Below are 27,595 nucleotides of genomic sequence, written 5' to 3' on the forward strand. Positions count from 1 at the left end.
TACAACGCAGGTTCAATGGATTAGCCAGCTAACTTTTATTAACAACCAGAAAAAACGATTGATTTTCTGGTTCATTAAGAAAGCTAAACTTAGATATGTGTTTTCAGTTGTTGAGTCAATTAGGCCATGCACATTTTCAAGCTTATCTCACTAAAAAATGTAATTTGTGAATATTTAGGCAAGTTAGCTCATCAATCCTGCTTTGTAGTATACCCTTCTACTCTGAGACACTTTATGAATATGGGCCTAGATATGTATCTGTAGTTTAATGAGGTCAGAATGGTCCCGAACATGATCCTCTCACATTCAGGAGGAACTGCAGACTCTTCAGAGGCAGCTGGAGGAGCTGAGGAGGCTAAGAGACCAGGCTACACAGGGAGTCCTGACCCCAGACAGAACAAATGGAGAGAAAGGTGGGAGTACTGTTATTAGACATGTGGGAGGGAGGGGGACCTCACTTCACCCTCATACACACGAGGAGCCATAATATTTCAATAGGCCTAACTTGCACCTTGACAGATTTACGGCAAGATTTTTCCAACATTCCTTTTCCTAATTTGTCTGCAGTTATTTCTGCCCTTAAGTCCCCTTAAGTAATGATGGATACCATCAAGACATGGCCTGAGCATTGGACTTTCCCCCTGAAATACAATTTTCAAAGCATCCTGTCTCAATCTCACACAGATAGAAAGATTGAGGGGAAGAAAGGGAGATTTTGTACTTTCCACCTTACTGTTGTCTTATCTGTCTTCAGGGCTCATACCAAGCATGTTTAGACATGATTTCTGACTCTTTCAACCCACAGCTGAGTCTCTTATCACCCATTTACCATATGGGTATGCAATTTATGTAGAGTGCAATGTATTCACTTTAAGAATGTATTGTCCTTGAACCTGGCCCATATACTGCAAGGTAATTGTCTCAAGTCTATTCCATTGAAAGTCCTGTTGCTTAAGTGGACTTGACTTGCATGTATGTCTTTATAGACTCCACCAGTGTGGATTGACACCAGTAGACACCAGACAATGTGTCTGTCTCTGATCCCTGTGGGGGCACGCTTGTTGTTTTCCAGATGTGGATGTGCTGAGGATGAAGAGGGCCATGGAGTCCCTGATGTCAGCTAGCAATGATAAGGTACTGGAGCTCCTGTTTACACTGTTTCATAAAGGCTGCTGTAGTTGACGCATGGGGATCTCAATGGCTTTTCTAACTCTGATCTACCATCCTTCACCCACAGGACCGGAGGATCGAGGAGCTTCAGGAGTCTATCACACGGTACAAGAAGGTCCAGGACTTGATGAAAGGTGAAACTATGTTAAAGGAGTATGAAAATAGTAATGAATTGTTTTATCGGTATCATTGCAATAGTCCATTCATTTCTATTTATCGGACTAGATCAATCACATGTTTGATAGTGTACAATAATGGACTTGATAATTTTGTGTTACAATTATAACTGTTCCCCCCCAGACACACTAAATGAAGACAATTATGATGACATCCAGGATGACAGATCCCCCTCCATTCAGGTCGCTATGGATACAGACCAGGCCACACTGGCGGTTGGGGAGGAGACAGGAAGGAGCTGTGACGAGGTAACAACCTCCCCTATCATAACAATGTATCACACACAGGATGGAACCGGGACTAGACTTCCTTACCAAAACGGAATGTTAGGAATGTGAGGGCCAACAGCCTTGGGGTATTGGTTTAGCTGGACAGCAACTACCTAACCATTTGAAACTGTCGACTGTGCTATGCAACATTGACGACACATTCATTTAGTGACGTTGACTCTTGTCTTCCTTTCTCTTCCTCTCTCACCCTCTCTTCCCAGATTCCATCTATTGCAGTGTTTTCTGAGCTGGAGCAGGAGAGCCTGATACAGGAACCAGACACAGACAGGTGAGGTTGGCTTTTCCCTGGACAAACTGCACTCCCATGGACTATTTGCCCATTGGGTCACTGTTTTAGTTTGTCAGTATATTCATCATCTCTAGGTCTAGACTGATGGTTAACTTTCCTTTCTTTTTGCAGTCCACCAGAAGTCCCACCACATTCAGCAGGTTGCTTGGGCCACGTAAACGGCAACACAGAGCAGGTAAGACTGTCCCCTCTCTCCTGGGGGGATGGTGAATAGTGGGTTAACTGGAAAGACCTTGACTTGCTGCAATCATGGAGTTTAAATACAGTACCAGCCAAAAGTTTGGACACACCTACTCATTCAAGGTTTTTTATTTTTTTTATTTTATTGTTTTCTAAATTGTAGAATAATAGTGAAGACATCAAAACTATGAAATACACATATGGAATCATGTAGTAACCAAAAAAGTAATGTTATATTTTAGATTCTTCTAAGTAGCCACCCTTTGCCTTGATGACAGCTTTGCACACTCTTGGCATTCTCACAACCAGCTTCATCTGGAATGCTTTTCCAACAGTCTTGAAGGTGTTCCCACATATGCTGAGCACTTGTTGGCTGCTTTTCCTTCACTCTGCGGTCCAACTCATCCCAAACCATCTCAATTCGGTTGAGGTCAGGTGATTGTGGAGGCCAGGTCATCTGATGCAGCACTCATCACTCTCCTTCTTGGTCAAATAGCCCCTAACGGCCTGGAGGTGTGTTTTGGGTCATTATCCTGTTGAAAACCAAATGATAGTCCCACTATGCGCAAACCAGATGGGATGGCGTATTGCTGCAGAATGCTGCGGTAGCCATGCTGGTTAAGTATGCCTTGATTTCTAAATAAATCACTGAGTGTCACCAGCAAAGCACCATCACACCACCTCTTCCATGCTTCACGGTGGGAATCACACGTGGAGATCATCCGTTCACCTACCCTGCGTCTTACAAAGACACAGCGGTTGGATCCAAAAATCTCAAATTTGGACTCATCAAAGGACAGATATGCACCAGTCTAAGGTCCATTGCTTATGTTTCTTGGCCCAAGCAAGTCTCTTCTTCTTATTGGTGTCCTTAAGTAGTGGTTTCTTGGCAGCAATTCGACCGTGAGGGCCCGATTTCACTCTGTCTCCTCTGAATAGTTGAGGTTGAGATGTCTGTTATTTGAAATCTGCGAAGCTTTTATTTGGGCAGCGATTTCTGAGGCTGGTAACTCTAATGAACTTATCCTCTGAAGCAGAGGTAACTCTGGGTCTTCCTTTCCTGTGGCGGTCCTCATGAGAGCCAGTCTCATAGCGCTTGATGGTTTTTGCAAATTGACTGACCTTCATGCCTTAAAGTAATAATGGACTGTCGTTTCTCTTTGCTTTTTTTGAGCTGTTCTTGCCATAATTTGGACTTGGTCTTTTGCCAAATATGGCTATCTGTATACCACCCCTACCTTGTCAATCAATCAATCACATGTATTTATAAAGCCCTTTTTATATCAGCCGATGTCACAAAGTGCTGTACAGAAACCCGGAGGGACAAGGAAGGGAGAGAGACTTAAATTCACACAGGAGAAATACTCCAGATATAAGACTGACCCTAGCCCAACACACAAACTATTGCAGCATAAATACTGCCTGTCATCAAGGCAAAGGGTGGCTACTTTGAAGAATCTCAAATATAAAAAAATATTTTGATTTGTTTAATACTTTTTTTGGTTACTACATGATTCCATATGTGTATTTGTCATAGTTTTGATGTTTTCACTATTCTTCTACAATGTAGAAAATAGTAAAAATAAAGAAAAAGCCTTGAATGAGTAGATGTCCCAAAATGTTGTCACATACACCCGATAGGTGCAGTGAAATGTGTTGTTTTACATGGTCAGTAGTACAGTGCTTCTGGAGAAAATTAGGGTTCCGTGCATTGCGCAAAGGCACATTGACAGATTTTTCACCTTGTCTGCTCGGGTATTAGAACCAACAACCTTTCGGTTACTGAGCCATTGCTTTAGCCTAACTGTCTTAAATCAGATCTCTCTACCCCCTATTTTTGTCACCCAAATTAGAACACTAGAGCCTCTTTGACCTTTTGACCTCTCAACGTGGGAGAGTCTCAGTCATGTCTCCCAAACGAGCCAGTCATACAGAAGGCATAGTTCTATCTCTTATGTCCCCCACAAGGAGGGCAGAGTCACTGAGCCCCACTGTGACAGCAGACTGGACTCGATGATATGGAATCATAATAGCAATGAGCAATGGGTATTTGACAGCTGTGTTACTCTACTGCCACCTGGTGGTAGAACAGTAGAACTATGGAGCTGGTTCTATTAAGAGATTGACTTTGTTACTGGCATGTCAAATATTTTATTAGATTTATGTGCTCATAATGACCCCTCCCCCCTTTTCTAGACAACAACTGATGAGCCCAGCCCCTCATCCACCTCCCCATCAAACCCCACCAGTAATGAAAGCTTTGGGACCAAGAAGGCACGCTCCTCCTTTGGACGTGGTTTCTTCAAGATGCGTGGAGGAAAGAGGATGTCTAGTGCCCCAAATCTGGGTGAGTCTCATTATTGGGGGAGTGGGAGGGGCACAGGAAGAAGGGTGCTCGTTCCTCTGCACGGGGTGGTGTGAAGAATAAATACTACTCTCTGTTCATGATGTAAGAAAAACATTCACAGTTCAATACCTTAATGTGTGTTTTCTTATGTCTCTGGTAGTCTTCACACTAGTGACTATGTTCTGTCCTTGCTCGCTCTATTCTCCATGGTTCTATGTGATGTGAAGATCGCAGCCGGAGTGCGAGTGCACCTACGTTGGGTACAGTAGTCTGCAGCGCAGAGCCCCACAGACGGGCCAGGCCTGCAGTATGGATGAACGCTGGATGTGTGCAGGGATACTAGCGCAACAATGTGATCACCATCTACCATACAACCAGACCCATCGTAGACTAAATGAAACAGCAGTCTGTTTTTCTGAACCCTCTTGAGGCTGATTGGGTCATAGATGGTAAATGGTTAAGTTGTTGTGTGAAGAATCCCTACATATGCCCCTACCTCCATCTTTCCTACTCTTCATTTTTCACTTGTATCAAGCAAGTGAAAAGTTGAGTTGATCGCTGGTGTGAGCTGGGTGGTTTTTAGTGTGATTTCTTTCCCCTTTTAAATCATATCCAGTTGTTCCTTATCCATGACGTGACTCCATCTGCAATGAGGCCGGCTTAACTCTGCTAGCTGTCCTTCAAGATGCGCCTCTGAGATTTGTCTTTTACTGTTGGAAGTCTATGAATTTGCATCAGCAGTTCATGCCAACCAGTCCTTTGCATGTGCGGATCGAGTTGATGCGTTTTGAGTGGTTCTTGGCGTACTCCTAGTGGTGGTGGTGTTTAGTGGCAGATGTAGTCCAGAAGCGGTTGTGGTGGCCATTACAGCTGTAGTCCTTGGACAGTGTTGGCCTCCGGAGTTTGGAGGCCAACACTGTCCAAGTGGGGGTGGATTGTCAGATGTCAGATGTCGGCTGTTGATCTAACAGATGTGTGTTTGAATCCAGCCGAGACCGAGCGTAATGGTACAGACCACTTGGACTTGGCTGGTGCCCCGCCACACAAACCTCAGGGAGGAGACAGCAGCGAGACCCTACCTTCCTCACCGGAGGCCAAGAAGAAGTCCAGAGGCTTTAAGAAGTTCTTAGGCAGGTGGGTCAAAATGTTCTATATATTCCCTAAGTTTAGGAGGTGAGTTAGTATGCAAGGAATTGGGGAAAGATGAATTAAGATGGAGCCAGGGTTTTAAATGAAACTATTGCTTTATTAACTGTAACACGAGGGCAGAGGGTTTGCTGTAACACGAGGGCAGAGGGTTTGCTGTAACACGAGGGCAGAGGGTTTGCTGTAACACGAGGGCAGAGCATGGCAGGAAGTTTAGGCGTGTTGTGTTCTGACCCCTCCAGGCTGAAGAGAAGTCACTCCACCTCGCTAGACCTGGAGGAGACAGAGACTGAGTTCAGGAGAGGAGGAGTCAGAGCCACGGCCGGCCCCCGACTGGGCTGGTCACGTGACCTGCAGCACAGCGCCAAGTATGTGAAGCTCACCTTTTACACACACAGAGAGACACAGTCTAGTATCGGTATCTAGAAACGTAGAGGAAGGGATCCGAAGTTTATTGGAACTAAGTCTACAGTATCACAGTTTTAGGATTTTGTGGTGTCAGAGGAGCAAATGGTAATGAATGATGCACTGTTTACCCTCCACGTTAAAGGTAAGTGCTCGCTCTCTCTCCCCTCAGTGATGTGGACGCTCCCTTTGCACAGTGGAGTAAGGAGCAGGTGTGTGTGTGGCTGCAGGAGCAGGGCCTGGGGCTGCATGTGGCTCAAGCCCAGCAGTGGATCCGCTCAGGATACACCCTGCTGCAGGCCTCCCAGCACGACCTGGAGAAGGTAGGACGGCTCAGTGGAGCATCCAGGAGGTGTTTCACACATCCTGTTTTTAGGTTCTGTGTCGCTAGACATTTTAATGAAACCCACAATGTTAAAGCTTATAGTTGCTTAATGTTCACTTTGCTACCTGTGTCCTGACAAACATCTATTTTCTCTATCACTCTCTTCCTAACTGTACAGTATGTGAGATGTCTTAAACAACCCATACATGTTTCTGTGGCAACAGGAGTTGGGGATCAAACAGCCCCTCCACAGGAAGAAGCTGCAGCTGGCTCTCCAGGCACTGGGATCAGAGGAGGATGTCAGCAAGGCCAAACTGGACCACAACTGGGTTACCAGTGAGTGACCACTGACCACCGCCTCAGAGTTATCAATGAAGCTACGAAGAATTGAATAACCTTTCTGTTTTGTTATTGAGTTGTTTTGGTGTTTCTCAGGATGGCTTGATGACATTGGTCTGCCGCAGTATAAGAGCCAGTTTGATGAGGGGAGGGTCGATGGGAGAATGCTACACTACATGACTGTGGTGAGTCTTCAATTGCAGTAGTCGGTCTAATGCGGCTAAAATGAATCAGCATCAATGTCAGAGGGGATGAGTAAAGTCTATTAAATAAAAAAATCCTTGCTTTTGTGTGATCTGTTGTATGTCTAGTGTCCTTTTATTTCCAATTGATTGAAAGTAGTCATTCTCCTGACAGAGATAAGTGTATGTGTTTGTCCCCTTCAGGATGACTTGCTGTCTCTAAAGGTGGGCAGTGTTCTCCACCACCTCAGCATCAAGAGAGGCATCCAGGTCCTCCGGCTCAACTTCTACGAGCCCAACTGCCTCCGCCGACGGCCGTCTGACGAGGTACGGTTTAGACACTACTAAATAAATAAAGTATCCCTCTTCTTTTTTTTCTCGCTCTTTCTCTCCCTGTGCTTTCATATCCACCATACACATGGTCTCTCACTTCACCAGTTCAGTTACATTTCAGTGGTGTTATTCGTATAGGGAAAAGAGACACTTATCAGTTTTACTAACACCAACTTATAAAAAAAAATGTCTCCCCAGAATAACATCACGCCAGCGGAGATCTCCCAGTGGACCAATCACAGAGTGATGGAGTGGCTGAGATCAGTGGACCTGGCTGAGTACGCTCCTAACCTGAGGGGCAGCGGTGTGCACGGCGGGGTCATGGTGAGAAGGGGGGAAAAGTCTCTGTTTGAATTGGCTTGCCACTGACTCATTTCAGGAACACACACCTTCATCAGTGTATACATACACTGACTGCCTTTTGCCAGTGTCTATCTCACTCTTCATTTCCATCTCTCCTTGTCTCAGGTGCTGGAGCCCCGCTTCAACGTGGAGTCCCTAGCCCTCCTCCTCAACATCCCTCCCAACAAGACCCTGCTGCGCCGCCACCTGGCTACCCACTTCCACCTGCTCATCGGCTCCGTGGCCCAGCGCAGCAAACAGGAGTGTCTGGAGAACCCTGACTACACCCTGCTCACTGCCACCGCCAAGGTCAAGGTAGGGTCAACTCGCTGTCTGTAAGGCATCTGCTTGTTGTTAGACATACAGAGCTTTGGGGATCAGTGTAGGTTTATTGATCTGATCAGTGACCTTGGCTGTGTCCCACTACTCTAAGTTGGCCTCATGACCACTTATGTGTGAATGGACTGGATAGGTTTGTGTCCTGTCAGAAAAGGAGACGAAGACAGACAGCTTTTAACTCTATCGGCACACCGCCGTTTGTCCCCATTTGACTGACTCTCCTATCACCCTCTCTTCTCCAGCCCAGAAGGCTGTCGTTCGGTGGCTTCGGGACCCTGCGTAAGAAGCGCCAGGAGGACAGCGAGGAGTACGTGTGCCCCATGGACGTGGAGATGCCCAAGAACAGCAGCTTCCAGGGGGGCCTGAGGAGTTACGAGGACGACCTATACCAGTTGGAGCAGGTAAGGGACTGCCATTAACCCCTTCTACTTCAGGGAATGTTACATATATGGATATAGGTACTATTATGAGTGTTTTAGTGTGGCTTTTTGTAGCACCTTCCACTGAGGCGCTAACTATTTAATAAACATTAATGATCATGCTTTAGGTGAGGTTAGAGCACTCCAATGAATTGATGAGGCTGGAATGTGGTACCACAAGAGGATTGCTTGTTTACTTTTCATATTCCATGTGAAGTGCTCTTGAACATTGTCTGTATTCCTAGATGGACGACTCGGAAGGGGCTGTGAGGCAGATAGGAGCATTTTCTGAGGAAATCGACAACCTGACGGTAAGAAGTCATTCAAATGCTCACATGAGGCCTCCCGAATGGCGCAGCGGTCTAAGGCACTACAGACCCGGGTTCGATCCCGGGTTGTATCACAACCGGCTGTGACCGGGAGTCCCATAGGGCGGCGCACAATTTGGCCCAGCGTCGTCTAGGTTAGGGGAGAGTTTGGCCGGGGAGGGGGGCTTTACTTGGCTCATTGCGCTCTAGCGACTCCTTGTGGCTGGCCGGGTGCCTGCAGGCTGACCCCGGTCGTCAGTTGAACAGCGTTTCCTCCGACACATTGGTGTGGCTGGCTTCCGGGTTAAGCGGGTGGGTGTTAAGAAGTGCGGTTTGGTGGGTCATGTTTCGGAGGACACATGACTCAAACTTCGCCGCCCATTGGGGAGTTGCAGCGATGAGACAGGTGTGAAGGAGGTAAAATACCCCCCCCAAAAATTCTCACATGATCACACATCAAATCACTTGACGAACCTCTCAGCAAGCTGTGCTCTAGCAAAACAACCATGGCACTCTTCTGGCATTGTTATTGATCTCCTCGTTTTCCTGTATGACTTCAGTGTGTTTTCTCCTGCATGTTTCAGAGCATGCTGAAGGAGGATGAGTTCTTCAGCGAGGTCTCCTCTCGCTCCCCCGAGGCCAGTGTTACCGATGATGACTCCAACGTGTGAGGGAGAGTCCCCCCCAATTATATGTATTAACTTTAGATGACTGACGGGGCACTGTTTTGCAGCCGCCACACAGCCATTTTGTTACTCCTCCATTGTAATTTTTTGGGGGGGAAGTTATAGAAATGCATTGTCTACATTTGTTTTTGACAAGTATATTCTATTAGACACCCAATAGAATAAATACCTAAATACATGTCATTTTGTCCTTTAAACATTTTATTGAAATGCTGTAGAATTCAATTCATTCCTATGGAGGAGTGCTCCTTCTGAGGAGTACCAATATGGCCATTACATAGCATCAGCAATCCAGGTTTTATAAACATCATTGGCCACTGCTGGCGTCGCCATGAAAACCTAATGAAGCGCTGTGACTGGCTCTCTTCTTCAACCTGTGAGACCACTTATGCCCTTAGACTTACGTTGTTGTCATTTCAGCAATTTACGATCTCTCTCTGCATTCCCAAGTGAAGTTATACATCTGTATTTATTTAAGTTGTCGAAATGTAGTGCATGAATTGAGATTTCAACATAGGAGCATTTACTTTATACTTCATACTTTTATTGTATTACAGAACTGTTTTTTATATATTTGTTTGAATATCCACAAATGAGTCCCTGTACTTACATGGTATGCCCTTGTCCCGACTTATTTTTGGAAGTAATTATTAGCCATTTATATAACCTTGGTCAGCTGGCAGAGGGATACTTAGATCTGTCGTCAGACCACAGTCAAAACATTGCAGGCTGGCTTAATCCATAATTATAATTTTCCTCTCCATGTTGTTCTCTCATTTGATGCTCCTATCTGCATGTTTTGTTTGTGCCCCAAATAATTTCAATATTATCACTTTGGTTTGTCCTCCCATGTTGTTGAATTTGTCATAATATCCATGAATTTTAGGAACATTACATGGAAGCCCAACGTTCTAGAATGTAAACATCACCACAAAGCAATGACATCGTTCTGCAAGCCATAACCATACCAGTGAACACAATGTACTGTTTCTATGCATCTTTTTTTGTAAAGAATTGTCAATAAAAACTAATATGGTAAAAAATGATGGGCTACATATAACTGTGTATACTAGCCCAGGCATTCCCAAGCTGGGGTAGCGCAATGCCAAATAAAAATGTGATTCACTTCTTAAAAAATAATCAAACAGTACATTTTTATTTTCCATTTGGGTGAGTTTTTTTTCTCTCTCGCCTGAGTAGCCTCGTTTCACTGCCAAAAATAAAATTAAACCATCTAGTGTTCAGCGAAATAACACAATGTCAAATACTGGTAGAATAATTAACATCCAATCACATTAACTGTTACTCTCTCGCAGGAAACCTTCACTCTTGCGTAGACATTTAGAAACAAAATAAGCCAAATTAGTTTATGGAGTGAGAATAAAGACTACTTTCGAGTAGTAAGACATGTATCAAAGCAACAGATACCATTAATAAGGGGCTAGAAGCGTCTTATATGGTGAGCTACTGAGTGGCTAGGACAGGCAAACCCCATACTATTGTGGAGGACTTAATTCTTCCTGCTGCTGCGGATATGGCTGGGACAATGCCTTCATCAAACATTGTTTCCCGACACATCAGTGACATGACAGATGTTTTGAAACAATTACAGCTTTGCATACAGCCAGTGAATTATATGCATTACAGCTGGATGAGTCAACAGATGTGACGGACCTGGCACAGCTGGTATATGTCCGTTACATTTATGGGGGGTCAATTAAGGAACACATCCTCTTCTGGAAACCAGGACATGAGAGGATATGTTTTAAATACTGGACAGCTTTGTGACATCAAATGGACTTTGGTGGTCAAGATGTATGGGTATCTGTACTGATGTCACAAAGGCCATGACATGAAGACATAGTGGAGTGGTAACGCACGTGCAAGCAGTTGCTCCCGGCGCCACTTGTGTACACTGCAGCATCCACCGAGAGGCTCTTGCTGCCAAGGGAATGCCTGACAGCTTGAAAGATGTTTTGGACACTACAGTGAAAAGGGTTAACTTTGTTAAAGCAAGGCCCCTGAACTCTTTTTTCTGCATTATGCAATGATACCATTTAAAGCTTTTACAACATATACAACATGTGCTGGTTATCAAGGGGCAAAGTATTGACATGCTTTCTTTAAATTGAGAGATGAGTTTAAAGTTTTCTTTACTGACCATTTTCACATTCACTGAATCTAGGATTACAGGGACTCTCCGCAACTATGTTTAATGTGCAGGACAAAATTGAGGCTATGATTAAGAAGCTCTTTTCTGTCTGCATTAACAAGGACAACACACAGGTCTTTCCATCATTGTATGATTTTTTTTGTGTGCAAATGAACTCAAGCTTATGGACAATGTCAAATGTTATATAGAAAATGTAAGTTAATCAATTACGCAGGTACTTTCCCGAAACGGACGACACAAACTTGATTTATCGCTTTCATGCCCTGCCTCCAGTCCACTTACCGATATCTGAACAAGAGAGCCTCATCGAAATTGCAACAAGTGGTTCTGTGAAAATGTAAGTTAATCAGAAGCCACTGCCAGATTTCTGGATAGGGTTGCGCTCAGTTTCTTAACTTTGCAACCACATACCTATGTGAGAGTGGATTCTCGGCCCTCACTAGCATGAAAACTAAATACAGACACAGACGGTTTGGGAAAGTATTTAAGACAGACTCCAATACAATCCAACATTGCAGAGTTATGTGCATCCTTTCAAGCACACCATTCTCATTAAACTGGAGTTATTCACAATTAACAAATAGTTTTATATGTAAGAGTAAAATAGATTATTATATTGTCACTTCCCACGAGCCGGGTTGCTCAATCATTCTTATGTTTAATAAATATATCCTATGGTAAGTGTGGCAGGCTTACAATGATTGCAAAAAAAACATTTCAGAGTGCTAGAGGTGTGGGACTATAAAACGTTTGGGAACCACTGTCCTAGCCTATTACAGATGGGTGAGCTATGTACATTTTCAAATTGTTGAAATACTTGTGGAAGTATTTTTATAGGTATTTATTCCACTTCAGCTGACTGGAGCAAGTTAAGGTCTCACTGAGTTATTGAGCACTTGCTTATGGGGATAGATGCACCAGCCAGAGACCCCTTCACACTAACTTATCTCTGCATTTTGCCAGTGTTATAGAAATGGGCAGGGGCACAACTTTGGTTTTAGAAGTTTGGGGGACACAACTTGTTTTTTTCCCAGCCGACTGCTCCGAAGCGTCCTTATGGTCCTAAAGCACACCGAGTCTCGTTTTGTATCACAGTTTTGTAAAACTGGGGGGGGATACAAAAATGCAATTTCAGAATGTGAGGAGGGGGGGGGGGGGGGGGGGGTCATGTCCCCAGTGAAAGTTGCACCCCTGAAAATGGGATTTGAACCCACAACCTCTTCTGATTGAATACAGCCACAACAATGCATCACATTGTATTTGTTCAACCCGGCAACTAGAGATCTGCCAGTCCCATGTCTCATTCAAGGCTGTGCTTAGATGTGATTGGTCAAAAGCACCAGAATTGGGCTGTCTGTAAGCGCAGCCTAAGGTGCCGATCCTAACTTGGTGACTTAAGTGGTGGGAGGAGTCATTGCACGGTGGTAACCACAGCATTGCATTTTATTGGTCTCAATGTATATAACAAACATGTTGCATAATGAAACCGTAATTCAAGTGCTGTAAGGACATGTAAGCAAATGGAAAGACTTCAGTAACAGCTTCAAGATATCCCCCCCCCCCCCCCCTTTTAGTAGTCAGACAATGAGAATCTTTCTGCAACAATATGGAATAAGTACATTAATGTGCAAAGTTATACATAACACTTTATGGAATAATTTGCAGTGGATGCAAAGCGAGCAGTATTATGGTCATGTCTTCAGCTGTGCATACAAAAACAAGAATTACTTTACCAAAAATGGCAATTGCGAAGGCACTCAAGTCAAGTTACAACTATACTGAACAAAAAATATAAAAACAATATGTAAAGTTTTGGTTTCATGAGCTGAAATAAAAGATCACAGAAAATGTCCAGTCGCACAAAAGGCTGATTTTCCTTTTCTGTACAGATTTGCTTACATCCCTGTTAGTGAGCATTTCTCCTTTCCAAGATAATCCATACACCTAACAGGTGTGGCATATCAAGAAGCTGATTAAAGAGCATGACCATTACATAGGTGCACCTTGTGCTTGGGACAATAAAAGGCCATGAGTATGTCTTTAACAAAGCCCTTTCTTGGGGAAAAACTCACTGATTGCCGTCCCAGGCCCACCCGTGCTTGCACCCGTGCCCAGTCATGTGAAATCCATAGATTAGGGCCTAATTAATTTAAATTAACTGATTTCCTCCTATGAACTGTAACTCAGTAAAATGTTTGAAGTTGTTGAATGTTGCACTTATATTTTGTTCAGTATACAAGTATCTGTTGTCACAATTAGTTTGACAGGGGGAACGTTCAAATAACAAATATGTTTCCTACTCCTCCCCCAACTACCAGTGATTCAATTCAGAATGATAAACCTGTTAATCAGAAATCACTGATCAACAGAAAATGCTTTGGACACCACTCATTTCAGGATTCTGTTTTGGAAATTGAGGCACACCAAATTACAGAAAATGGTCCACACTAATTCTGCTGAAGGATGAGTGAAATGATTTCAATAGCTGATCAAGCGTGTTTTATAAATGTTGGGTGTGGCTGATTGAGCCCTGGGGAACCCCTTTTTAACCCCTCCCCCGGGGTGGCTTCTAAAAGGTGAACCTCCGGCTGCTGGCGTGGCCCACTTTGTCTAGGTTGGGGTTACAGGCAAACTGGATCATGGGAGGCGGTCCACACAGGAGGATGAGAGTGTCGTCTCCAGGGGGTGGAAGGTGGTCCCTCACCATGTCTTCACTGATGAAGCCGTGGCTGTACTCCCACTCTGATGAGCAAAGAGACGTTAAACTTTAAGTCACTCCGGACCAGACTCTTACTTCTTAGCCTTCTCAATCTTTGTGAACCTTCTGTTCGGCCTTTAAATGGTTTTTATTGACACTTCAACAGGGCAAACAAACATTAATTTGTCTATATCAGATCATGTTCATTGAAACATAATAGAAGTTATGGGCATCTCTTACTCTCAGGCGCCCTGTCCAGGGTGAACCATAGCTTGAATCGGGTTGGGTGATTAGCTGCGATCTCCTCCAACTCCGGTCGAAGCAAGATGTCTTTCTCAGTCTGAGGGAGAATAGGATAGAGAAGGTATTAGGGACTACTAGCCCATGTTTGAACATTAGAGTCAATCCAGATGAAGAAAGTGGCGTAAACTCACCTGGTTGGCAAAGAGCAGGTGACACACAGTCTGGTCCTGGGGATCCTTCATTATAGCTGTGATGATCTGCAGCATGGGAGTGATTCCTGAGGGAACAGGAGCCAGTAGAAGACATGTCAACCATTCACAGATGGCTATTCTGCCATGTACAGATTGAGGATGGTGGCTTTTGTTTTACCGGTCCCTCCTGCGATCATGCCCACTTTCTTGGAAGTTTTGATCACAGGCTCTGACTTTTTTTCTGCCTTGATGGCAAAAGCCCCTGTTGAAACACCCAGTAAACAAATCAACTTAGTAAAGAAGTGGCTTGCATGCACTTCTTCACAATTGACAACTAAACACTTTAGAAACAGATTTTCAGCCAAGGCCTAAATATACATAACAGGGTATTACGTGATTGTTGCCACTGTGTGGTAGATACAAGGACAATGTCGGGCAAATGTGATGACTCACCGTTTCCTTGGTAGACCAGCAGGCCGCTGGGCCCTCTGAAATCAATGGTGTCGCCAATCCGGAGGCTCTCCAAGTACTGACTCATCTTCCCACCTTCAGGAAACTTTGGATTAACTTTCTTGTAGTAAATCTGGGAAGCAAGAAGAACATTTGTTGGGAAAACTGGTTGAGGAGATGAAGGTTGAATTAGTACAGAGAAAACTTCAGATGATTTGTGTACCTTGACTACCAGGTCTACGAAGCCTACGTCGTCATCACTAGACACAGGTGTGTACGGTCTGACCACCAGGACTCCATCCGGCTTTGCAGACAGGTATATGTGTTGCCCTGTGAACGAAAACAGTCAAAGTATGGTGGCCACTAAAATGAAGAGTAGTTGTGATGGTAGTGTTGTCCCCGCACTAACAGATACAATACATTTTTGTATGATTTCCGATTCAGACCAGGATTACATTCAATGTTATACTATAGTCTAAGTGTTTTTATATAAATGCTGAAATCATCAATTGAATGTACTCACCAATGGGTAGCCCAAGGACATGATCCTTCTCCCGCAGGGCAAAACGGAATTTCCTTGTGTCATGACTGATGATCTGTGAGAACCACAACACAGAATTTCACAGCTCCAGAAACACTGACATAAATTATATAGATCCCTCAAACTCAACTCCGGACCTCAGTTACGAGTTTTTTCATTGTTTCCCTCTAATCAGAGCTATATTTAGACCTGGGACACCAAGTGTGTGCAATTATTCATCAATTAGAACAGAAAACCAGCAGGCTCCAGACCTCATAGGGTAAGAGTGATGGTCGCCTCGCGTTCTTAGTATTTAATTTATTTTATGTATTATTTCTTACATTGTTACCCCAGGAAATCTTAAGTCTTATTACATACAGCCGGGAGGAACTATTGGATATAAGAGCAACGTCAACTTAACATTACGACCAGGAATATGACTTTCCCGAAGCAGATCCTCTGTTTGGATCATCACCCTGGACAATGGATCGGATCCCAGTAAGCGACCCAAAACAGCGCCGCAGAAGGGGCAGACGGAGCGTTCTTCTGGTCAGGCTCCGTAGACGGGCACATCGCTCACGAGTATACTACTCGCCAACGTCCAGTGTCTTGACAACAAGGTAGACGAAATTCGAGCAAGGGTTGCCTTCCAGAGAGACAGAGATTGTAACATTCTCTGTTTCATAGAAACATGGCTCACTTGGGATACCTTAGTGTTGGTACAGCCACCCGGTTTCTTCACGCATCGCGCCGACAGAAACAAACATCTCTCTGGTAAGAAGAAGGGTGGGGGTGTATGTCTTACGATTAACGAGTCGTGGTGTGATCATAACATACAGTAACTCAAGTCCTTTGGTTCACCTGACCTATAATTCCTTACAATCAAATGCCGACCACATTATCTACCAAGAGAATTCTCTTCGATTATAATCACAGCTGTGTATACCCCCCCCCCAAGCAGACACCTCGACGGCCTTGAAATAACTTCATTGGACTCTGCATTTATTGTAGCTGGGGATTTTAACAAGCCTAATCTGAAAACAAGGCTCCCTAAATTTTATAAGCATATAGAATGCTCGACCCAGGCTGGCAAAATTCTGGATCATTGCTACTCTAACTTCCGCGACGCATACAAAGCCCTCCCGCACCCTCCTTTTGGCAAATCTGACCACGACTCCATGTTGTTGCTCCCAGCCTATAGACTGAAACTAAAACAGGAAACGCCCATGCTCAGGTCTGTTCAACGCTGGACCGACCAATCTGATTCCACGCTTCAAGATTGCTTCGATCACGTGGACTGGGATATGTTCCGGATAGCATCGAACAACAACATTGATGTATACGCTGATTCAGTGAGCGAGTTCATTAGAAAGTGCATCGGTGATGTTGTACCCACGACTATTAAAACCTTCTAACCAGAAACCGTGGATTGATGGCAGTATTCGCGTAAAACTGAAAACGCGAACCACTGCTTTTAAATCATGGCAAGGCGACCGGAAACATGACTGAATACAAACAGCGTAGCAATTCCCTCCAAAGGCAATCAAACAAGCTAAGCGTCAGTATAGAGACAAAGTAGTCGCAATTCAACGGCTCAGACACGAGACGTATGTGGCAGGGTCTACAGTCAATCACGAATTACAAAAAAAACAGCCCCATCGCGGACACCGATGTCTTGCTCCCAGACAAACTAAACAACATCTTTGCTCGCTTTGAGGACAATACAGTGCCACTGACACGGCCCGCTAGTAAAACCTGCGGGCTCTCCTTCACTGCAACCAACGTGAGTAAAACATTTAAACGTGTTAACCCTCGCAAGAATGTCAGCCCAAACGGCATCCCTAGCTGTGTCCTCAGAGCATGAGCAGACCAGCTGGCTGGCGTTTACGGACATATTTTTTATTTCACCTTTATTTAACCAGGTAGGCTAGTTGAGAACAAGTTCTCATTTGCAACTGCGACCTGGCCAAGATAAAGCATAGCAGTGTGAACAGACAACACAGAGTTACACATGGAGTAAACAATAAACAAGTCAATAACATGGTAGGAAAAAGAGAATCTATATACAATGTGTGCAAAAGGCATGAGGTAGGCCCCGTGTGGCTCAGTTGGTAGAGCATGGCGCTTGCAACGCCAGGGTTGTGGGTTCAGTTCCCACGGGGGGACCAGGGTTCAATTCCCACGGGGGGACCAGGATGAATATGTATGAACTTTCCAATTTGTAAGTCGCTCTGGATAAGAGCGTCTGCTAAATGACTTAAATGTAAATGTAAATGTAGGCAATAAATCGAATAATTACAATTTAGCACATTAACACTGGAGTGATAAATCATCAGATGATCATGTGCAAGAAGAGATACTGGTGTGCAAAAGAGCAGAAAAGTAAATAAATAAAAGCAGTATGGGGGTGAGGTAGGTAAATTGGGTGGGTAGTTTACAGATGGACTATGTACAGCTGCAGCGATCGGTTAGCTGCTCGGATAGCAGATTTTTAAAGTTGTTGAGGGAGATAAAAGTCTCCAACTTCAGAGATTTTTGCAATTCGTTCCAGTCGCAGGCAGCAGAGAACTGGAAGGAAAGGCGTCCAAATGAGGTTTTGGCTTTAGGGATGATCAGTGAGATGCACCTGCTGGAGCGCGTGCTACGGGTGGGTGTAGTCATCGTGACCAGTGAACTGAGATAAGGCGGCACTTTACCTAGCATAGCCTTGTAGATGACCTGGAGCCAGTGGGTCTGACGACGAACATGTAGCGAGGGCCAGCCGACTAGGGCATACAGGTCGCAGTGGTGGGTCGTATAAGGTGCTTTAGTAACAAAACGGATGGCACTGTGATAAACTTTATCCAGTTTGCTAAGTAGTGTATTGGAAGCTATTTTGTAGATGACATCGCCGAAGTCGAGGATCGGTAGGATAGTCAGTTTTACTAGGGTAAGTTTGGCGGCGTGAGTGAAGGAGGCTTTGTTCCGGAATAGAAAGCCGACTCTAGATTTGATTTTGGATTGGAGATGTTTGATATGAGTCTGGAAGGAGAGTTTGCAGTCTAGCCAGACACCTAGGTACTTATAGATGTCCACATATTCTAGGTCGGAACCGTCCAGGGTGGTGATGCTAGTCGGGCGTGCAGGCAGCGAACGGTTGAAAAGCATGCATTTGGTTTTACTAGCATTTAAGAGCAGTTGGAGGCCACGGAAGGAGTGTTGTATGGCATTGAAGCTCATTTGGAGGTTAGATAGCACAGTGTCCAGGGAAGGGCCGGAAGTATACAGAATGGTGTCGTCTGCGTAGAGGTGGATCAGGGAATCGCCCGCAGCAAGAGCAACATCATTGATGTATACAGAGAAAAGAGTCGGCCCGAGAATTGAACCCTGTGGTACCCCCATAGAGACTGCCAGAGGACCAGACAACATGCCCTCCGATTTGACACACTGAACTCTGTCTGCAAAGTAGTTGGTGAACCAGGCAAGGCAGTCATTAGAAAAACCGAGGCTATTGAGTCTGCCGATAAGAATATGGTGATTGACAGAGTCGAAAGCCTTGGCCAGGTCGATGAAGACGGCTGCACAGTAATGTCTTTTATCGATGGCGGTTATGATATCGTTTAGTACCTTGAGCGTGGCTGAGGTGCACCCGTGACCGGCTCGGAAACCGGATTGCACAGCGGAGAAGGTACGGTGGGATTCGAGACGGTCAGTGATCTGTTTGTTGACTTGGCTTTCGAAGACCTTAGCTAGGCAGGGCAGGATGGATATAGGTCTGTAACAGTTTGGGTCCAGGGTGTCTCCCCCTTTGAAGAGGGGAATGACAGCGGCAGCTTTCCAATCCTTGGGGATCTCAGATGATACGAAGGAGAGGTTGAACAGGCTGGTAATAGGGGGTGCGACAATGGCGGCGGACAGTTTCAGAAATAGGGGGTCCAGATTGTCAAGCCCAGCTGATTTGTATGGGTCCAGGTTTTCCAGCTCTTTCAGAACATCTGCTATCTGGATATGGGTAAAGGAGAAGCTGGGGACGCTTAGGCGAGTAGCAGCGGGCCGGGCGGGGCTGCTGGCCAAGGTTGGAGTCGCCAGGTGGAAGGCATGGCCAGCCATTGAGAAATGTTTGTTGAAGTTTTCGATTATCACGGACTTATCAGTGGTGACCGTGTTATCTAGCCTCAGTGCAGTGGGCAGCTGGGAGGAGGTGCTCTTGTTTTCCATGGACTTTACAGTATCCCAGAACATTTTGGAGTTAGAGCTACAGGATGCAAATTTCTGCTTGAAAAAGCTGGCCTTTGCTTTCCTGACTGACTGCGTGTATTGGTTCCTGACTTCCCTGAACAGTTGCATATCACGGGGGCTCTTCGATGCTATCGCAGTTCGCCACAGGATGTTTTTGTGCTGGTCGAGGGCAGTCAGGTCTGGAGTGAACCAAGGGCTATATCTGTTCTTGGTTCTGCATTTTTTGAACGGAGCATGCTTGTCTAATATGGTGAGGAAGTAACTTTTAAAGAATGACCAGGCATCCTCAACTGACGGGATGAGGTCAATATCCTTCCAGGGTACCCGGGCCAGGTCGATTAGAAAGGCCTGCTCGCAGAAGTGTTTCAGGGAGCGTCTGACAGTGATGAGGGGTGGTCGTTTGACCGTGGACCCGTGGCGGATACAGGCAATGAGGCAGTGATCGCTGAGATCTTGATTGAAGACAGCAGAGGTGTATTTGGAGTTCAAGTTGGTCAGGATAATGTCTATTAGGGTGCCCATGTTTACGGATTTGGGGTTGTACCTGGTGGGTTCCTTGATGATTTGTGTGAGATTGAGGGCATCAAGCTTAGATTGTAGGACTGCCGGGGTGTTAAGCATATCCCAGTTTAGGTCACCTAACAGAACAAACTCTGAAGCTAGATGGGGAGCGATCAATTCACAGATGGTGTCCAGGGCACAGCTGGGAGCTGAGGGGGATCGGTAGCAGGCGGCAACAGTGAGAGACTTATTTCTGGAGAGATTAATTTTTAAAATTAGAAGTTCAAACTGTTTGGGCATAGACTTGGAAAGTATGACAGAACTTTGCAGGCTAACTCCTCCCCCTTTGGCAGTTCTATCTTGACGGAAAGTGTTATAGTTGGGTATGGAAATCTCAGAGTTTTTGGTGGCCTTCCTAAGCCAGGATTCAGACACGGCAAGGACATCAGGGTTGGCAGAGTGTGCTAAAGCGGTGAGTAAGGCAAACTTAGGCAGGAGGCTTCTGATGTTGACATGCATGAGGCCAAGGCTTTTTCGATCACAGAAGTCAACAAATGAGGGTGACTGGGGACATGCAGGGCCTGGGTTTACCTCCACATCACCCGAGGAACAGAGGAGCAGTAGGATGAGGGTGCGGCTAAAGGCTATCAAAACTGGTCGCCTAGAGCGTTGGGGACAAGGAATAAAAGGAGCAGATTTATGGGCGTGGTAGAATAGATTCTGGGCATAATGTGCAGACCAGGGTATGGTGGGGCACGGGTACAGCGGAGGCAAGCCCAGGCACTGGGTGATGATAAGAGAGGTTGTATCTCTGGACATGCTGGTCTCAATGGGTGAGGTCACCGCATGTGTGGGGGGTGGGACAAAGGAGGTATCAGAGGAACGGAGAGTGGAACTACGGGGTCCATTGCAAACCAAAACAATGATAACTAGCCTGAACAACAGTATACAAGGCATATTGATATTTGAGAGAGACATACAATAAGGCATAAAGTGATTGCAGGTCATGATTGGGAGAGCTAGCTAAAACAGCAGGTCAGATAACAGCAGCTAGTCGGCTAACACAGCAACAGAAGGTAAAAAATGGCGACGACTGGGCAGAGAGGGTCGGATTAACTACACACAGATCCTGAGTTAAGGCACAGAGCCGACAGATAAAACTCAAATAAACAGAATGGAGTACCGTGAATTAATGGACAGTCAAGCAGGCATAAGCTATGTAGCCAAGTGATCATAGTGTCCAGGGGCCAGCCGTAGATGAAGTAGTGAGGCCTCCACTAAGCTAGCCCGCGGCGTTTAAAGTTAGTAGCCCGGGGGGGTGGTCTGCTCAGACGGAGGGGGTCTGCTCAGACGGAGGCCGGTTGAGGGCACAGCGGATGGGGTATTTGTCTGCAGACCAGACGTGGTCGTGTCGACAGAGAATCCAAGCCGGATGGCGGTGGCGAAAGAGAGGTTGTGAGTTGTAGAATTGTGTTTGCTAACTGGTGCTAGCTTCGTGATTCAGACAGCTAGTCATGGGTAGCAAGCTAGCAGAAGATGGAGGTCTGTTTTTAGCCACGCCGTGCAATTCCGTCGGTAGATTAGTGGGGTTCCGTGTGGTAGAGGGGACCAATCCAGTTGTCAAAATAGTTATAGTGGCCTAAGAAGATTGTTCGATAGACCTGTTCAGATAGCAGCCGATATGCTCAAGACAGCTAACGATTAGCGGGCCGCAGTTAGTATATGGACGTTCAGGTTACGTCGCGATGGAGGGGCCGGTTGAAATACTCCCTCGGGCAGATAACGTCGGTATCCCAGTCGTGAAGGCCCGGTGGGGCTCCGCATCGGCAGTAAAACGGGTCCGGATAGGTGATTGTAGCCCAGGAGTGGCTGATGGCACTCTTCAGCTGGCTAGCTCCGGGATAATTGGTGTTTGCTCCGGAATTGATGTTAGCCGATAGTCACTCGGATAGCAGCTAGTTAGCTGCAAGATCCAGGTGTAAATGTCCAGAGCTTGAGGTAAAAATCCGGGGATATGGAGAGAAAAATAGGTCTGGTATGCTCTGGTCTGAGTCGCGTTGTACAAAACTGGCAATAGTTTTCCGAGCTAAAGGATAGCTGATGAGCGCTAGCTGTGGTTAGCTGAACTATTAACGTTAGCTACTAACGTTAGCTTGTGAGCTGGCTAACTTCTGGTTAGCTTGTTAGCTTCTGTTGTAGATTTCGGATACGAGGTGAATAATACTTTTGAGGAAGAAAAAAACAGATCCGCACCACATTTGGTGAGGTGGGTTGCAGGAGAGTGTTTTGAAGTTGAGTTTTTAAGAAGAAAATAATATATATATAAAAAAGATATGCGAAGAAAAATATATATACACGGGACAAGACGAGGACAATGGACATCTGACTGCTACGCCATCTTGGATATTCAATCAATCCCTATCACAGTCTGCTGTTCCCACATGCTTCAAGAAGGCCACAATTGTTCCTGTTCCCAAGAAAGCTAAGGTAACTGAGCTAAACAACTATCGCCCCGTAGCACTCACTTCCGTCATCATGAAGTGCTTTGAGAGACTAGTCAAGGATATCACATATCACCTCCACCCTACCTGACAACCTAGACCCACTCCGATTTGCCTACCACCCCAATAGGTCCACAGACGATGCAATCACACTGCCAGTTTGTCTAATATATATTTTATTTTATTTATTTAATCTTTATTTAACTAGGAGTCAGTTAAGAACACATTCTTATTTTCAATGACGGCCTAGGAACGGTGGATTAACTGCCTCGTTCAGGGACAGAACGACAGATTTAACTTGTCAGCTTGGGGGATTCAATCTTGCAACCTTACAGTTAACTAGTCCAACGCTCTAACCACCTGATTACATTGCACTCCACGAGCAGCCTGCCTGTTACGCGAATGCAGTAAGCTAAGGTGAGTTGCTAGCTAGCATTAAACTTATAAAAAACAATCATAATCACTAGTTAAACTAGTAATATCATCAACCATGTGTAGTTATCTAGCGTGTCCTGCGTTGCATATAATCAATGCGGTGCGTATCGTTGCTCCAATGTGTACCTAAACATCAATGCCTTTCTTAAAATCAATACACAGAAGTATATATTTTTAAACCTGCATATTTAGCTAAAAGAAATCGAGGTTAGCAGGCAATATTAACCAGGTGAAATTGTCACTTCTCTTGCGTTCATTGCATGCAGAGTCAGTGTATATGCAACAGTTTGGGCTGCCTAATTTGCCAGAATCTTACGTAATTATGACATAACATTGAAGGTTGTGCAATGTATCAGGAATATTTAGACTTATGGATGCCACCCGTTAGATAAAATACGGAACGGTTCCGTATTTCACTGAAAGAATAAACGTCTTGTTTTCGAGATGATAGTTTCCGGATTCGACCATATTAATGACCTAAGGCTCGTATTTCTGTGTGTTATTATGTTATAACTATGTCTATGATTTGATAGAGCAGTCTGACTGAGCGGTGGTAGGCAGCAGCAGGCTTGTAAGCATTCATTCAAACAGCACTTTGTGCGTTTTGCCAGCAGCTCTTCATTGTGCTTCAAGCATTGCACTATTTATGACTTCAAGCCTATCAACTCCCGAGATTAGGCTGGTGTAATCGATGTGAAATGGCTAGCTAGTTAGCGGGGTGCGCGCTAATAGCGTTTCAAACGTCACTCGCTCTGAGACTTGGAGTAGTTGTTCCCCTTGCTCTGCATGGGTAACGCTGCTTCGAGGGTGGCTGTTGTCGATGTGTTCCTGGTTCGAGCCCAGGTAGGAGCGAGGAGAGGGACGGAAACTATACTGTTACACTGGCAATACTAAAGTGCCTATAAGAACATCCAATAGTCAAAGGTTAATGAAATACAAAATGGTATAGAGAGAAAGTCCTATAATAACTACAACCTAAAACTTCTTACCTGGGAATATTGAAGACTCATGTTAAAAGGAACCATCAGTTTTCATATGTTCTCATGTTCTGAGCAAGGAACTTAAACATTAGCTTTCTTACATGGCACATATTGCACTTTTACTTTCTCCAACACTGTTTTTGCATTATTTAAACCAAATTGAACATGTTTCATTATTTATTTGAGGCTAAATTGATTTTATTGATGTATTATATTAAGTGAAAATAAGTGTTCATTCAGTATTGTTGTAATTGTCATTATTACAAAAAAAAAGAAAAAAAAAGATGGCCGAACGGCATCGGCATGGTCCTCCAATAAATCGGTATCGGCGTTGAAAAATCATAACCGGTCGACCTCTACCATCTACTGCATCTTGCCTATGCCGTTCGGCCATCTCTCATCCATATATTTATATATTCATTCATTTACATTTGTGTGTATAAGGTAGTTGATGTGAAATTGTTAGATATTACTGCATGGTCGGAACTAGAAGCACAAGCATTTCGCTATACTCGCATTAACATCTGCTAACCATGTATATGTGACCAAAAACATTTGATTACCCTGAGAGATAAACCACACACACTGTTGACCGACTGGTTAGCCTTGATCCACAGTAGCAGTCTGTACAAGAACAATGACTTCAAACTATAATCGACTGTTTGCATATTGACCTCTGCACTAAATGGAGAAACCAGTCTGTAGCAATGCAGCATCTGCCTAGCCCAAATTCTGAAGGGCTTATGAACACAGAACAGCATTACTTATTTGTTGGGTCTTTGTGCAGTTCCAGTAATGGTAAGGGGCATTTCCACAGTAACAGAGTGATGCTGAGACTCAAATAAAACAACAATTACAAAGTTAAGCAAAGCATAGAACTCAGTGCAGATTCAACGTTTGGTAACAGAATATATGGTTAGTGCGATCATTGTTACCAAACATTGCATCTGCACTGACCAAGTCAATGTGATTTTTGCATGTGGAACTTGTTAAAAGTAGTCATTGTGCATAGTTGTATGGTTTGTTTAACTTTGCAGTCATTAGTTTTTAATTTTACATAAATGTTTAGGTGAAAAATCTGAGTCCGAGTATCACTCTGTTTCATGGAATTGGCCTAAGTCTTCCTAGAACAGCACTGGGCATCCCAGATCCAACATGTCTTATGTAGTCACAATTGTTACTCATTCTTTCTTAGTCCAATGTTTCATTCACTCTATTATATTAATAATGTGTACATGTGTAACAGTACTCTTCTTGCGTTGTGTACAATCAATCCTCGACACGAATTCCAACATGTAGCACCAGTCATGGAGATTTATTCTTTAACAATGTACCGCTGGTTTGGTGCTTGTTCACTGAGCCATGTAGTTACCATAATAATACAATTACAATATACAATATAATATCTTTAACAATGTACCTGGTAGGAACAGCACAAAATTGCACGTCATGCAATGCACGGCTCACCATCCAACTCTGCACTCACGCACTGTACAAAATATATGAACCCCCCCCACCAGACACAGTAAGTTGCTAGCTAGTACTGGCGGGAATTCTTTACAACCAAAATGCACAACCAATATTCTCCAAAAAACATTGCATCTTATGTGTGATGTTCGAATAACATTTACAAACAAATTTATATAAATTGTACATTTAAATCATCACTTGGGAGTATAAAAATCACTTTTGATGTACAGTGCTTTGCAACCAACAACTTACCGCTGGTTTGGTGCTTGTTCACTGAGACGATTCTAATGAAACATCCTCCCTCGTAAACAAGCTACGCAAACCAGCCAATAAGATGCCATGTTGAGTAGGTGACGGCAAGACAAAACTAAAACCAAAAACCCATTGGCTTAACAATAAAGTGGCAAGGGGAATCACCAATAAAACCCTGTTACACATGGTTTCACCACAGCAAAGTAATAATAAGCTGATCACAACACAGAATTATTACCTCTTTATCTATCAGCTTTAATGCATATTTGATGTTGGGGTCCTCTAGGGTGATGGCAGGTTTCTTCTTTGAGAGGAAGAGGCTCAGGATGAGGTTGATGATGTTGTCGATACTGCTCCGAATGAGCTGCGGAGATGGGAAAGGAAGGTTTGCCTTTTCAGTTGAAGTTATTGTGGAAATAAGGATGTCGATCTTTACAATGTTGAACATTGCAAAGACTGCTGCCATGATTGGGAGGGTAAAATTACAGACCATAACATGTCATCAACAGTCACTAGGATATACCTTATTTTTGTACTGATATGCAATGCATCAGTCAGTGTGCAATTACACCAAACTTTACATAATCAATCTACCCTGGGGCTCCCGAGTGGCTCAGCGGTCTAAGGCGATGCATCTCGAATCGTGGTTCGATTCCAGGCTGTATCACATCCGACCGTGATTGGGAGTCCCATAGCCCTGCGCACAATTGGCCTAGTGTCGTCCGGGTTTGGCCTTCATTGTAAATAATAATTTGTTCTTAACTGACTTGCCTAGTTAAAAAGGTTAAATAAAAAAATAATTGGACCAAACTGCTGCGCTCACCGCTGTTCGATAGCTTGTAGATAACAGTGGCGTGCACTCCTTTGACAAAATGTGCAGAGATCTCCATGCTTGCTATTTTGATCAGAAATGAACCCGAGTGTCAATCACGTAAACTAGGTAGCTAACTTCCTAGCTCCATAACAAATAAACCACAGCGAATAGAGAGGGTTAGTTGGCAAATTGCATGACAAGCTAGCTTCTAGCTAAACGCCCAAACGTCTCAATAACCAAAGATTTTGCTTTGCCTCTTAACAAGTTAGTTAGTTATGATGACAGTTTACTATATACCATATGACTTACTACAGTTACGATGGATTACAAACTTGATGGTTCACGACGAAGATATGTTACTAGCTACAGTACTAGTTAGACAACCATAACTACTAGCTAACTTGCCTACTGTTCGCTGTCAAATCGCACAACTGTAGCTGAGCCTAAGCAATGTAAAAAAAATAATAATAATAATATTTAGCTAGCTGGCAACTATACTTACCCCAATGATGTAAGAGAGCATCTTGTTTTTTGGCACCTAACAAGGCAACAGCGAAAAGTCTGTTCTCGGAGGACAAACTGTCGCACTGTCAAAGTACTGACTGGGGTGCTTCCAAGGCAGCTCGGAACTCAAAAAAATACGAGGTCAAATCATGACGTAGGTGATCTTCAGGTCGGAAAGCCGGAGTTTAAGAAAGAGGCCCGAATTCCGAGTTGTATGACCGATCAAAACTATTTTTCCCCACTCTGGGTTTTTTTTAAACACAAATTTCCAGTTGTTTTGAACCGGAGTCGGAGACTTCTGAGTTCCCAGATGTTTTGAACGCAGCACAAGTTCACAGTTGTTTTGAACACGTCATAAGTAATTAGCG

The 27,595-nt window shown here is 44.3% G+C and overlaps 2 protein-coding genes across 2 annotated transcripts in view; one reads left to right on the forward strand and one right to left on the reverse strand.

Annotated features, from left to right (window-relative positions):
- LOC129838880 (liprin-beta-1-like) overlaps positions 1-10,321 on the forward strand; it is a 31,390-nt gene extending 21,069 nt beyond the window's left edge. Inside the window, exons 8-25 of the mRNA XM_055906121.1 lie at positions 311-413; positions 1,073-1,134; positions 1,238-1,304; positions 1,471-1,595; positions 1,838-1,905; positions 2,038-2,101; positions 4,303-4,453; positions 5,443-5,587; positions 5,842-5,967; positions 6,177-6,327; positions 6,554-6,665; positions 6,765-6,853; positions 7,055-7,177; positions 7,382-7,507; positions 7,652-7,840; positions 8,107-8,265; positions 8,529-8,594; positions 9,176-10,321. Of these exons, the coding sequence (XP_055762096.1) occupies positions 311-413; positions 1,073-1,134; positions 1,238-1,304; positions 1,471-1,595; positions 1,838-1,905; positions 2,038-2,101; positions 4,303-4,453; positions 5,443-5,587; positions 5,842-5,967; positions 6,177-6,327; positions 6,554-6,665; positions 6,765-6,853; positions 7,055-7,177; positions 7,382-7,507; positions 7,652-7,840; positions 8,107-8,265; positions 8,529-8,594; positions 9,176-9,262 (2,013 nt within the window). The 3' untranslated portion in view covers positions 9,263-10,321. The remainder of the gene's footprint in view (positions 1-310; positions 414-1,072; positions 1,135-1,237; positions 1,305-1,470; positions 1,596-1,837; positions 1,906-2,037; positions 2,102-4,302; positions 4,454-5,442; positions 5,588-5,841; positions 5,968-6,176; positions 6,328-6,553; positions 6,666-6,764; positions 6,854-7,054; positions 7,178-7,381; positions 7,508-7,651; positions 7,841-8,106; positions 8,266-8,528; positions 8,595-9,175) is intronic.
- Positions 10,322-12,875: 2,554 nt separating this feature from the next.
- LOC129838881 (NADH-cytochrome b5 reductase 3-like) lies at positions 12,876-27,551 on the reverse strand. The gene is made up of 9 exons (XM_055906122.1): positions 27,226-27,551; positions 26,148-26,273; positions 15,556-15,628; positions 15,256-15,362; positions 15,036-15,165; positions 14,761-14,844; positions 14,583-14,668; positions 14,389-14,488; positions 12,876-14,192 (listed from the first exon to the last, which is right to left on the reverse strand). Exons 1-9 carry the CDS (start codon positions 27,244-27,246, stop codon positions 14,020-14,022), a joined length of 900 nt encoding a protein of 299 aa, XP_055762097.1. The 5' UTR covers positions 27,247-27,551; the 3' UTR covers positions 12,876-14,019.
- Between the last annotated feature and the right edge of the window lie 44 nt (positions 27,552-27,595).

This window comes from Salvelinus fontinalis, chromosome 39 (genome assembly GCF_029448725.1).
Source record: "Salvelinus fontinalis isolate EN_2023a chromosome 39, ASM2944872v1, whole genome shotgun sequence".
Taxonomy (NCBI): Eukaryota; Metazoa; Chordata; class Actinopteri; order Salmoniformes; family Salmonidae; genus Salvelinus; species Salvelinus fontinalis.

Bases quoted from the DNA above. Each gene is read 5' to 3' on its own strand.
- LOC129838881 (XM_055906122.1), bottom strand. From the start codon at position 27,246: ATGCTCTCTTACATCATTGGG. The intron at 15,166-15,255 runs GTACACAAATCA...CTTGCTTCCCAG, and splicing joins TCGTAGACCTGGTAGTCAAG to ATTTACTACAAGAAAGTTAA. The intron at 14,193-14,388 runs GTAAGAGATGCC...TTTGCTCATCAG, and splicing joins CCTGGACAGGGCGCCTGAGA to AGTGGGAGTACAGCCACGGC.